The sequence below is a fragment of the Lampris incognitus genome, chromosome 2 (assembly GCF_029633865.1).
Source record: "Lampris incognitus isolate fLamInc1 chromosome 2, fLamInc1.hap2, whole genome shotgun sequence".
NCBI lineage: Eukaryota > Metazoa > Chordata > Actinopteri > Lampriformes > Lampridae > Lampris > Lampris incognitus.
Genome location: NC_079212.1, coordinates 124,653,433 through 124,666,529, shown reverse-complemented (window position 1 = coordinate 124,666,529; position 13,097 = coordinate 124,653,433). Strand labels below are relative to the sequence as shown.

Here is a 13,097-nt window from a genome sequence, read left to right as displayed (position 1 = left end):
ACTGACTTTCATTCCTCTTCTCTCCAGTGCATACCTCCACCTCTCCAGGCTCTCCTCAACCTGCACCCTACTCTCGCTACAGATCACAATGTCATCCGCGAACATCATCGTCCATGGAGACTCCTGCCTGATCTTGTCCGTCAACCTGTCCATCACCATTGCAAACAAGAAAGGGCTCAGAGCCGATCCTTGATGTAATCCGACCTCCACCTTGAACCCATCTGTCATTCCAACCGCACACCTCACCATTGTCACACTTCCCTCATACGTATCCTGCACCACTCCTACATACTTCTCTGCAACTCCTGACTTCCTCATACAATACCACACCTCCTCTCTCGGCACTCTGTCATAAGCTTTCTCTAAATCTACAAAGACACAATGCAACTCTTTCTGGCCTTCTCTATACTTCTCAATCAACATTCTCAAAGCAAACATCGCATCTGTGGTGCTCTTTCGTGGCATGAAACCATACTGCTGCTCGCTGATCGTCACCTCTCCTCTTAACCTAGCTTCTATTACTCTTTCCCAAATCTTCATGCTGTGGCTGATCAACTTTATACCTCTGTAGTTGTTACAGTTCTGCACATCGCCCTTGTTCTTGAAAATCGGTACCAGTATGCTTCTTCTCCACTCCTCAGGCATCCTCTCACTTTCCAGGATTGTGTTAAACAATCTAGTTAAAAACTCCACTGCCATCTCTCCTAAACATCTCCATGCCTCCACAGGTATGTCATCAGGACCAACTGCCTTTCCATTCTTCATCCTCTTCATAGCTGCCCTCACTTCCTCCTTGCTAATCCGCTGAACTTCCTGATTCACTATCCCTACATCATCCAACCTTCTCTCTCTCACATTTTCTTCATTCATCAGCCCCTCAAAGTATTCCTTCCACCTTCTTAGCACACTCTCCTCGCTTGTCAGCACGTTTCCATCTCTATCCTTGATCGCCCTAACTTGCTGCACATCCTTTGCAGCTTGGTCCCTCTGTCTAGCCAATCGGTACAAGTCCTTTTCTCCTTCCTTAGTGTCTAATCTGTCATACAACTCACCATACGCCTTTTCCTTTGCCTTTGCCACCTCTCTCTTTGCTTTACGCTGCATCTCCTTGTACTCCTGTCTACTTTCTTCATCTCTCTTACTATCCCACTTCTTCTTTGCCAACCTTTTCCTCTGTATAATTTGCTGTACTTCCTCATTCCACCACCAAGTCTCCTTGTCTTCCTTCCTCTGTCCTGATGACACCAAGTACCTTCCTAGCTGTCTCCCTCACTATTTCTGCAGTGGTTGTCCAGCCATCTGGCAACTCTTCACTACCACCCAGTGCCTGTCTTAACTCCTGCCTGAACTCCACACAACAGTCTTCCTTCTTCAACTTCCACCATTTGATCTTCGGCTGTGTCTTCACTCGCTTCCTCTTCTTGGTCTCCAAAGTCATCCTACAGACCACCATCAGATGCTGCCTAGCTACGTTCTCCCCTGTCACCACCTTGCAGTCTCCAATCCCTTTTAGATGGCGCCTTCTACATAAGATATAGTCCACCTGTGTGCACTTTCCTCCACTCTTGTACGTCACCCTGTGTTCCTCCCTCTTCTTGAAATATGTATTCACCACAGCCATTTCCATCCTTTTTGCAAAATCGACCACCATCTGTCCTTCCACATTTCTCTTCTTGACTCCATACCTTCCCATCACCTCCTCATCACCTCTGTTCCCTTCACCAACATGTCCATTGAAGTCGGCTCCAATCACCACTCTCTCCTCCTTGGGTACCCTCTCCATCATGTCGTCCAACTCACTCCAGAATTCTTCTTTTTCATCCATCTCACACCCAACTTGCGGGGCATATGCGCTGGTAACATTCAGCAATAAACCTTCAATTTCCAGCTTCATACTCATCACTCTGTCTGACACTCTCTTCACCTCCAGCACGCTCTTGACATACTCTTCCTTCAGAATTACCCCTACCCCATCACTCCTCCCATTCACACCATGGTAGAAGAGTTTGAGCCCACCTCCGATACTCCTGGCCTTACTCCCCTTCCACCTGGTCTCTTGCACACACAGTATGCCTACCTTTCTTCTTTCCATCATGTCAGCCAGCTCTCTCCCTTTACCAGTCATAGTGCCAACATTCAAAGTTCCAACTCTCACCTCCACATGCCTACCCTTCCTCCTCTCTAGCTGCCTCTGGACATGCTTTCCCCCTCTCCTTCTCCTTCGCCCAACAGTAGCATAGTTTCCACCGACACCCTGCTAGTTAACAGTACCGGTGGCGGTCGTTGGTAACCCGGGCCTCGACCGATCCGGTATGTAAGTCTTATTTATGATCCGCATATTTGATTTGGTAAAGATTTTACGCCGGATGCCCTTCCTGACGCAACCCTCCCCATTTGTCCGGGCTTGGGACCGGCACTAAGGATGCACTGGCTTGTGCATCCTCAGTGGCTGGGTTTTTCTGCTGCTAATGCTATCACTCTAAAATCCTATCCTCTGCCTCTAATCCTAAGAAACTCTGAAACCTTCTCTACACTTCTTCAACCCCCACCTCCTCCTCCTACTTCCTCCCTTCTCCCTGATGACTTCGCTAACTTCTTTGACAAGAAGGTAAACGACATCAGATCCTCCTTTTCTCACCACCTGGTTAGTGCTGCTTGCAGTATCCCACCCTCTGCACACTCGCTCCCCTCCCCCTCAACCTCATCACATCCAGTCGCCCCACCACATGCTCCCTTGACCCGGTCCCCTCCCCTCTTCTTCAGTCTATAGCACCTGAACTCCTTCCCTTTCTAACCCACCTCATCAACACCTCCCTCCAGGCAGAATGCTTCCCATCTGCCTTCAAGACTGCTAGAGTCACCCCCCTTCTCAAGAAACCATCACTTAACCCCTCTGACGTCAAAAACTACAGACCGTTTTCCCCTCTACCCTTTCTATTCAAAACCTTCGAACATGCTGTCTTTAACCAGCTTTCTTTGTACTTCCACCAGAACAACCTCCTGGACCCCAAGCAGTCTGGGTTCAAGGTGGGTTACTTGACAGAGACGGCCCTCCTTGCAGTGACAGAATCGCTGCACTCTGCGAGAGCAAACTCTCTCCTCTGTCCTGATACTCCTGGACCTGTCAGCTGCGTTCGACACAGTGAACCACCAGATCCTCCTCTCTACCCTCAAGGGGCTGGGTGTCAACAGGCTCTGCACTCTCAATGTTTGCATCCTACCTGATGGGTTGCTCCTACCAGGTGACATGGAGGGGATCTGTGTCGGAGCCTTGCAGACTGACTACAGGTGTTCCACAGGGTTCAGTTCTGGGTCCTCTGCTTTTCTCCCTGTACACGACATCCCAGGGTTCTGTTATTCGCTCGCGTGACTTCTCATACCATTGTTATGCCGATGACACCCAGCTGATCTCGTCCTTTCCTCCCTCTGACACACAAGTAGAGACATGCATTGCTGCATGCTTGACTGACATCTCAGAGTGGATGGCGACACACCACCTGAAGCTCAATCTGGACAAGACAGAACTGATGTTTCTTCCAGGGAAAGGTTGCCCACACCGAGACCTGGCCATCACCATTGAAAACACCGTGGTGACGCCAACTCGGACTGCGAGGAATCTGGGTGTGATCCTGGACGACCAACTGTTGTTTGCTGCAAACATTGCATCGGTTGCTCGCTCCTGCAGATTTCTCCTCTATAACATTAGGAGGATTCGCCCATTCCTCGCTGACGAGACGGCACAGGTGCTCATCCAGGCTCTGGTCATCTCCCGGCTGGACTATGGCAACTCCCTCCTTGCTGGTGCCCCGGCGCCGGCCATTAGACCTCTGGAGCTTGTTCAGAAAGATGCAGCTTGTCTGGTGTTCAACCGCCCTAAGTTCTCCCACACAACTCCCCTTCTCATGTCCCTACACTGGCTCCCAGTAGCTGCTCTCATCCAGTTTAAGACTCTGGTGCTAGCCTACAGGGCAGTGAAAGGAACAGCTCCTTCCTATCTCCAGGTCATGGTCAAGTCCTACACCCCCGCCCGACCACTTCGCTCTGCTGCCTCGGGATGCCTGGTTGTCCCGTCGCTCAGAGGCCCCTGCTGCCGATCGACCCGGTCACAGCTGTTTTCTGTCCTGGCCCCACAGTGGTGGAATGAACTCCCCACTGATGTGGGGACAGCAGAGTCGCTGCCCATCTTTCGGCGCAGGTTGAAAACTCACCTCTTCAAGAACTGCTACCCTGTTACTTGTTCTTAGCACTTATTCTATTCACTCATTTAAAAAAAAAAATCTTTCTTGCGCTTTTACTTTAGCACTGGTTTTGCTCTTAGATGCACTTATGACCTCTGATGACTAGTAATCTTCCTGATTTCCTACGTTAAATGCACTTATTGTAAGTCGCTTTGGATAAAAGTGTCGGTTTAATGACTGTAATGTAATGAAGACAGAATGCAACGGTGGCAAGTCACTCAGATAGTGAATACTTGTGAGGGCTAAACGTTTTTTTTATTTTCTCCCATGGATGAAAGAGGAGAACCAAGGCTTAAGTTTTTTTTTTTTTTTTTTTGTCATTAAGCATCAAAACCTTGAGTTGCTCTACATTCATGCTGAAAACACTGAAACTTACCAAGTTGGGTTTCTCAAAAATGTCTTGGAAATAGAAAAAAAATAGTCATCAGGCTCACTGTCTGATTTAGGACAAGGAACAGAAGTGTCCAGACTTAGAACTAAAAAATTGCTGTACTTAAGAAAATTGGAAAGTTTATCATGTCTGATTAATGTACAAAGTGGAGCTGAGATGTTTTTATTGCCAAAAGTTTGTCTTGCCATAGATTCTCCTGACAGCCATACACTGGCTGAATAGTGTGCAATAATGCTCGATGATATGTGTCAAATATTATCAAGGCAATCATGTAATTTTAAACAGTATCAATGTATATCATATCTACACAAAAATAAAACAATTGTTTAAGAATCCACCTGAAGCTCATCATCACATTGAGCTGTAAAATAATAGAAATGTTTAATATCAAACCAAAACTATTTTTATAATAATACTCCCTCAAATATTTCAGACTCAATTGTACATTTAATTTAAATGATTCGTGCTATCGGTGATCTAGACAACAAAATTTGAATATCACGATATGACAATATCCAGATTTCATCCCAATTGGATCCTGATTCTGACCGATCATTCGAGGTGTATTTTAGCAGCAAGTGTAAATGGCGGCCTGAATTGATGCATCGCTCTGCAGGTACTGTGACCAGCTGAAGCTGTCTGAGAGCACACACGTCCTGGAGCCCTTCCTGCCCAGCATCTTGGAGGGCTTGGTGCAGCTGGCGGCCCAGTTCAGCTCGGAGGTGCTCACCCTCGTCATGGAGACACTCTGCATCGTCTGCACCGTGGACCCTGCCTTCACCACCAGTGCTGAGAACAAGATCTGCCCCCTCACGATTGCCATCTTTCTCAAATACAACAATGGTACAGTACACATCGCTCATTCACCAGCCGCGCCCCTCTTTCTGCTGGGTCTTTATGCTCTTCCCATCCTGCATTGCACTTAAGTTGTTTTTTTTTAATTTCCTTAAACGTTTACCTGTTTTAGAAACATGTTCAGTAATCTTATGTTGATTTGTAAGGGTAGAATAATATTCTTACATATGCATTACATTCTTGTGTCCTGGTACTGGAAAGATAAACATGTCAGCCAAGCTGAGAGACAACAATGTGCTACAGTTTCCAGAGAAAGCAATATTTTTTTCTTTTTTGCCGTATTTACTCAAACTGAAAGTCCCCCTTTTGAATGTAAATCCCATAAAAGTGTATTGCTACTCAAAACATTTTTTTTCTTCAGAAGTCGTGCTTCAGATGATTAGAGACCCATTTCCAAGGTTGCTTGGTTCAGAACATGTTCACCTCCCTCTCTCTCATTCCTCTCTGTTGACTAACTTTTTCTCCTGTCTTTTTCTTCATGTCCCATCACTACCACGCCAACCAGACCCTGTGGTGGCATCTCTAGCCCAGGACATCTTTAAGGAGCTGGCCCAAGTTGAAGGATGCCAGGGCCCCATGCAGATGCGCCTCATCCCCACTCTGGTCAGCATCATGCAGGCTCCCCCAGACAAGATCCCCTCTGGACTCTGTGCTGTAAGTAGCCACGGGTAAACAACCAAGGTGTGGTTCCCTTTCACTCGGTACAACACATATTGTATTGGATATAACGCCCACTTCAGTCTTGCCTCTATTCACACCAGAAAGGCAAATGAGGTGTCAATCAATCAATCAAGTTGCATTTTTTATAGCGCTTTTCTAGCTACAACAGCGGTGATGCATGGTGGCCTGGTCCCACCCCCTAGGCTATATAGCATCATCACCAGCAGCATCCCAAGCAAGGCATGGAGTAAGACACCTTTCTCAGGGCTCCTGCAGACATAACTATATTTTCTTATTTTAAAAAAAAGATACTTTTCTATGAAGACCAGCCTGAAAGTTCACTTAGGCCACCATAAAGACACCAAAATTCGAATTATGCGCATAGGGTCGATCTGAATGGCGGAAAAGCTCTAAAAATATAAATATGGTAGTATGACCTCATATCAGAGAATGGAGACTTCACCCCAAGGTGGTCGCGGAGACATGAGATTGGTTTGGCAGGGCTGACGTAGATCTCTTCGCCTCCAGAAAAAACACATTGTCCTCTGTTCTTTGACAGACGCCATGCACCACTGGGAATAGATGCTCTGGCTCATCCATGGCCTCAGACTCTAATGTATGCATTCCCACCAGTGGAGTTGATTTTGCCCACCCTGGAGAGGGTCCACCAGGGGGGCTTATCCATGATTCTGGTGGCTTCCTGTTGGCCAGCAAAAGTATGGTATGCGGAGATAGTCAACCTCATTTTGGGGGAGCCTTGGTGTCTCCCAACTTGCAAGGATCTTCTATCTCAGGCAGGGGGGGAGATAGTGCATCACCCAGAGCTGTGGTGTCTGCGTACTTACTTGTTGAGAGGTTAAACTTAATGACCAGGGGCCTACTTTCCAATGTTGTAGCTACCATTCAGAGTGTAAGGGCTTCATTGACCAGGGGCCTGTATGCTTATAAGTGGCGTACATTTGAGCAGTGCTGTCAAGGATGGGGTTTGATTCCATTTCAGTGTTCTATGGTGGATGGCACAGTGGTTAACGCAGTCGGCTCACAGCAAGAAAGTCCTGGGTTCGAGCCCCGGGGAGTCCAACCTTGGGGGTCGTCCCGGGTCGGCCTCTGTGTGGAGTTTGCATGTTCTGTCCGTGTCTGCGTGGGTTTCCGCCGGGTGCTCCGGTTTTCTCCCACAGTCCAAAGACATGTAGATCAGGTGAATCGGCCATACTAAATTGTCCCTAGGTGTGTGTGTGTGTGTGTGGACTAGCGGCCTGTCCAGGGTGTCTCCTTGCTTGCCGCCTATTGACTGCTGGGATAGGTTCCAGCATCCCCGTGACCCTGAGTAGGATAGGTAGTTTGGATAATGGATGGACGGTGGATGTTCTGACATTCCTTCAGGACCTGATGGAGCAGAGCCGTTCCTTTTCTACCATTAAGCTCTATTTAGCTGCAATATCGACTTTTCATGTGGGTTTTCGTGGAGTGTTGCTGGCGGTGCACCTTCTGGCCATATTTACTTAGCACAAAAAGTAAGGAAATTTGTGTTTGGTAGAATATTTCTTTGTTGTAACAGTGCTTCTTGGCAATAAATCTTATACCGTTGGAAAGCCTGTTTATTTCCCTTTTAAATAGTGCCCCATTTGTAAGGAATATGCATTTGTGGGATGAGCCAGCAGAGCTGAGTATGTGGGTTGCGCCCATGAAAACTTTGCCAAATCTTCTCTGCCAATGCCAAACAGCTTATTTTGCTGTTGTTATTGACTCTTGTTTTGAGCTTCTGGTACCCCAGGTGCTGACATTAAGGTGCCTGATATAAGATTTATTGTCAAGAAGCATTGTTACAACAAAGAAATAATCTACCAAACACAAATTTCCTTACTTTTTGTGCTAAGTTTAGTTTATGAAAGGCATACGGTGATTGAAACCAGTTGTGCGGCCCAATATTCCTCCCTGGGATCTTAACTTAGTTCTTGATGCTCTGTGTGAACCGCCTTTTGAACCCTTGGAGTCAGATGACATAAAGTTTCTCTCATATAAGACAGCCCTCGTTTTAGGTTAAACGGGTAGGGGATTTTCATGCTTTGTCAATACATCCAGCATGCGTGGTTTTTGCACCAGTAGATACGAAGGTGACACTACGCCCTAATACAGCATATATTCCTAAAGTCATGCCTGTCCTACAGTTCATTGGTTTTTGAATTAAGTTCACTGTCCGTTCCTCCTTTCGCCTCAGAAGAGCATGGAAGGTTGCATATGTTGTGTCCTGTGAGGCCTTTAAGCACGTATGTTAACCATACTCAGCCTTTTTGTGAATGTGATCAGCTGTTTGTCTGCTTCGCTAATCCAGTTAAGGGCAAGGCTCTGTAAAAGCAACGTCTTTCTCATTAGATAGTTGAGGCCATTTCTCTGGCTTACAGCAGCAAGTGCTTGAGTTTACCTGGGAGAGTGCGGGCACACTCTACCAGAGGAATAGTTTTGTCTTGGGCTTTGCTTAAGGGCTTGTCTGTCCAGGACACTTGCGTATCAGCTAGCTGGGCTTCTATACACACTTTGTGTGGTTTTATCGTCGTTGGATGCCAGCAACTATGATATATATATATATATATATATATATATATTCCAGTTAGTCAAGTAAATTCTCTATGAGACAGTACAAGCCCGTTTCATGCCATAAGCAATCATCAGCATCTTGTGGCATGAAACAGGCTTGTACTGTCTCATAGAGAATTTACTTGATTAACTGGATTATTTGCTCCTTATTTGTTGAGCACTTTTCCTACCGTTGAGTGTTTCTTTTAACAAAGTTATGTGTATGTATGTGTGTGTGTGTGTGTGTGTGTGTGTGTATGTGTATGTATATATATATATATATATATATATATATATAGTTTTTTTGTTTTTCAGAAACCATCAATGGTGTTGATAAAAGTGCTCGACTAATGAGGGGCGGAATATCAATATAGATGTAGGAAAAATAACTTTTAATACATAGCAGTACAAGCTTGTTCCGTGCATCGCTCACTCATCAGCTGCTAATGAATATATATAAATATACTCATTAGCAGCTGATATTAATGAGTGTGTATATATATATATACATATACATATACATATATACATATATATATATATATATATATATATATATATATATATATATATATATATATATATATATATATATATATACATATACACACTCACCGGCCACTTTATTAGGCACACCTGTCCAACTGCTCGTTAACGCAAATTTCTAATCAGCCAATCACATGGCAGCAACTCAATGCGTTTAGGCATGTAGACATGGTCAAGACAATCTGCTGCAGTTCAAACCGAGCATCAGAATGGGGGAAGAAAGGTGATTTAAGTGACTTTGAATGTGGCATGGTTGTTGGTGCCAGACGGGCTGGTCTGAGTATTTCAGAAACTGCTGATCTACTGGGATTTTCACGCACAACCATCTCTAGGGTTTACAGAGAATGGTCCGAAAAAGAGAAAATATCCAGTGAGCGGCAGTTCTGTGGGCAAAAATGCCTTGTTGATGCCAGAGATCAGAGGAGAATGGCCAGACTGGTTCGAGCTGACAGAAAGGCAAGAGTAACTCAAATAACAACTCATTACAACCGAGGTATGCAGAAGAGCATCTCTGAACGCACAAAACGTCGAACCTTGAAGCAGATGGGCTACAGCAGCAGAAGACCACACCGGGTGCCACTCCTGTCAGCTAAGAACAGGAAACTGAGGCTACAATTCGCACAGGCTCACCAAAATTGGACAATAGAAGATTGGAAAAACGTTGCCTGGTCTGATGAGTCTCGATTTCTGCTGCGACATTCGGATGGTAGGGTCAGAATTTGGCGTCAACAACATGAAAGCATGGATCCATCCTGCCTTGTATCAACGGTTCAGGCTGGTGGTGGTGGTGTAATGGTGTGGGGGATATTTTCTTGGCACACTTTGGGCCCCTTAGTACCAATTGAGCATCGTGTCAACGCCACAACTTACCTGAGTATTGTTGCTGACCATGTCCATCTCTTTATGACCACAGTGTTCCCATCTTCTGATGGCTACTTCCAGCAGGATAACGCGCCATGTCATAAAGCTCGAATCATCTCAGACTGGTTTCTTGAACATGACAATGAGTTCACTGTACTCAAATGGCCTCCACAGTCACCAGATCTCAATCCAATAGAGCACCTTTAGGATGTGTTGGACCGGGAGATTCGCATCATGGATGTGCAGCCGACAAATCAGCAGCAACTGCGTGATGCTATCATGTCATTATGGACCAAACTCTCTGAGGAATGTTTCCAGTACCTTGTTGAATCTTTGCCACGAAGGATTAAGGAGGTTCTGAAGGCAAAAGGGGGTCCAACCCGGTACTAGCAAGGTGTACCTAATTAGGTACACCTTAATCCTTCGTGGCATAGACCACACCACACCGGGTGCCACAGGAGTGGCAGGGGGGGGCTTCTGCTGCTGTAGCCCATCTGCCTCAAGGTTCGACTAGTTGTGCGTTCAGAGATGCTCTTCTGCATACCTCGGTTGTAATGAGTGGTTATTTGAGTTACTGTTGCCTTTCTGTCAGCTCGAACCAGTCTGGCCATTCTCCTCTGACCTCTGGCATCAATGAGGCATTTTCGCCCACAGAACTGCCGCTCACTGGATATTTTCTCTTTTTCGGACCATTCTCTGTAAACCCTAGAGATGGTTGTGCGTGAAAATCCCAGTAGATCAGCAGTTTCTGAAATACTCAGACCAGCCCGTCTGGCACCAACAACCATGCCACGTTCAAAGTCACTTAAATCACCTTTCTTCCCCATTCTGATGCTCGGTTTGAACTGCAGCAGATCGTCTTGACCATGTCTACATGCCTAAATGCATTGAGTTGCTGCCATGTGATTGGCTGATTAGAAATTTGCGTTAACGAGCAGTGGGACAGGTGTGCCTAATAAAGTGGCCGGTGAGCGCTCACTGGCCACTTTATTAGGTACACCTTGCTAGTACCGGGTTGGACCCCCTTTTGCCTTCAGAACTGCCTTAATCCTTCGTGGCATAGATTCAACAAGGTACTGGAAACATTCCTCAGAGAGTTTGGTCCATATTGACACGATAGCATCACGCAGTTGCTGCTGATTTGTCGGCTGCACATCCATGATGCGAATCTCCCGGTCCAACACATCCCAAAGGTGCTCTATTGGATTGAGATCTGGTGACTGTGGAGGCCATTTGAGTACAGTGAACTCATTGTCATGTTCAAGAAACCAGTCTGAGACGATTCGAGCTTTATGACATTGCGCGTTATCCTGCTGGAAGTAGCCATCAGAAGATGGGAACACTGTGGTCATAAAGGGATGGACATGGTCAGCAACAATACTCAGGTAGGCTGTGGCGTTGACACGATGCTCAATTGGTACTAAGGGGCCCAAAGTGTGCCAAGAAAATATCCCCCACACCATTACACCACCACCACCAGCCTGAACCGTTGATACAAGGCCGGATGGATCCATGCTTTCATGTTGTTGACGCCAAATTCTGACCCTACCATCCGAATGTCACAGCAGAAATCGAGACTCATCAGACCAGGCTACGTTTTTCCTATCTTCTATTGTCCAATTTTGATGAGCCTGTGCGAATTGTAGCCTCAGTTTCCTGTTCTTAGCTGACAAGAGTGGCACCCGGTGTGGTCTTCTGCTGCTGTAGCCCATCTGCCTCAAGGTTCGACTAGTTGTGCGTTCAGAGATGCTCTTCTGCATACCTCGGTTGTAATGAGTGGTTATTTGAGTTACTGTTGCCTTTCTGTCAGCTCGAACCAGTCTGGCCATTCTCCTCTGACCTCTGGCATCAACAAGGCATTTTCGCCCACAGAACTGCCGCTCACTGGATATTTTCTCTTTTTCGGACCATTCTCTGTAAACCCTAGAGATGGTTGTGCGTGAAAATCCCAGTAGATCAGCAGTTTCTGAAATACTCAGACCAGCCCGTCTGGCACCAACAACCATGCCACATTCAAAGTCACTTAAATCACCTTTCTTCCCCATTTTGATGCTCAGTTTGAACTGCAGCAGATCATCTTGACCATGTCTACATGCCTAAACGCATTGAGTTGCTGCCATGTGATTGGCTGATTAGAAATTTGCGTTAACAAGCAGTGGGACAAGTGTGCCTAATAAAGTGGCCGGTGAGTGTGTGTGTATATATATCGTTTTGATTTTTTTTTTTCGTTTTCTGTCTGATATACATAGATATACTTAAGTGTTGGTATTTAACACAAAAGCTTCTGCATCATTTTATGGACAGATTCTTGTGTTGACAGATTATTGAATTGGTTGAATGTCAATCTTAATGAAATCCACATTCCACTTACTGTCTACAAAATGTGTGAAATGAAGTGTTTCTACTTAATGACTGTAAAATATGTTGCATTGTTTTCTTCATTATTAAGACTGATTAAAGTGAAGGGTTTAATGTGATGTTTAATGAAATTCATTGTTTTGCCATAAGTGCATGCACATAACCTTTATAATTGTGGCTTATTTAAAGACCAGTCATAATCTGAGAATTTAGACACCGGTGATGGTGGCGATGAAATGGCAGATCTTGCTCATGTGATTTCTTTTTATCTGTAATTCATCCATCTGTGGGCCCAAAAAATGTAGTTTAACAGCAGTTCAAAATGGCTGTCCCCATTTCCCTCATCTGGCTCTCAAGCTCACCAAAGTGGAAGTCCAGTATTATTAAATGGGCAGAGCTGCTGGTAATGGCTTCCAGTTGTTTGTATAATTTCCTGTTCTTTACTCAAGTCTTTTCATCCTGTGATTTATATTTCACACAATTTTTATGAAAATTCTTCGTGTTGTGAATAAAAAAGTACAAAGGATAAACTAAAAAGTGAGGGAACACCTAAATCTGTCAGTAATATCTTTAAAATCGCTTAAATTGTAGAAGTTGAATTGTAAGATATATGT

At 45.3% G+C, this 13,097-nt stretch overlaps 1 protein-coding gene across 2 annotated transcripts in view; it reads left to right on the top strand.

Annotated features, from left to right (window-relative positions):
• ipo9 (importin 9) overlaps positions 1-13,097 on the top strand; it is a 55,767-nt gene that overhangs the window by 15,352 nt on the left and 27,318 nt on the right. For both annotated transcript variants that reach the window (XR_008809874.1, XM_056275262.1), the window contains exons 15-16: positions 5,246-5,472; positions 5,990-6,138. Coding sequence is in view for 1 of the 2 variants with exons in the window: in XM_056275262.1 (XP_056131237.1) it covers positions 5,246-5,472; positions 5,990-6,138 (376 nt within the window). In the remaining variant the exon portion in view is untranslated. The remainder of the gene's footprint in view (positions 1-5,245; positions 5,473-5,989; positions 6,139-13,097) is intronic.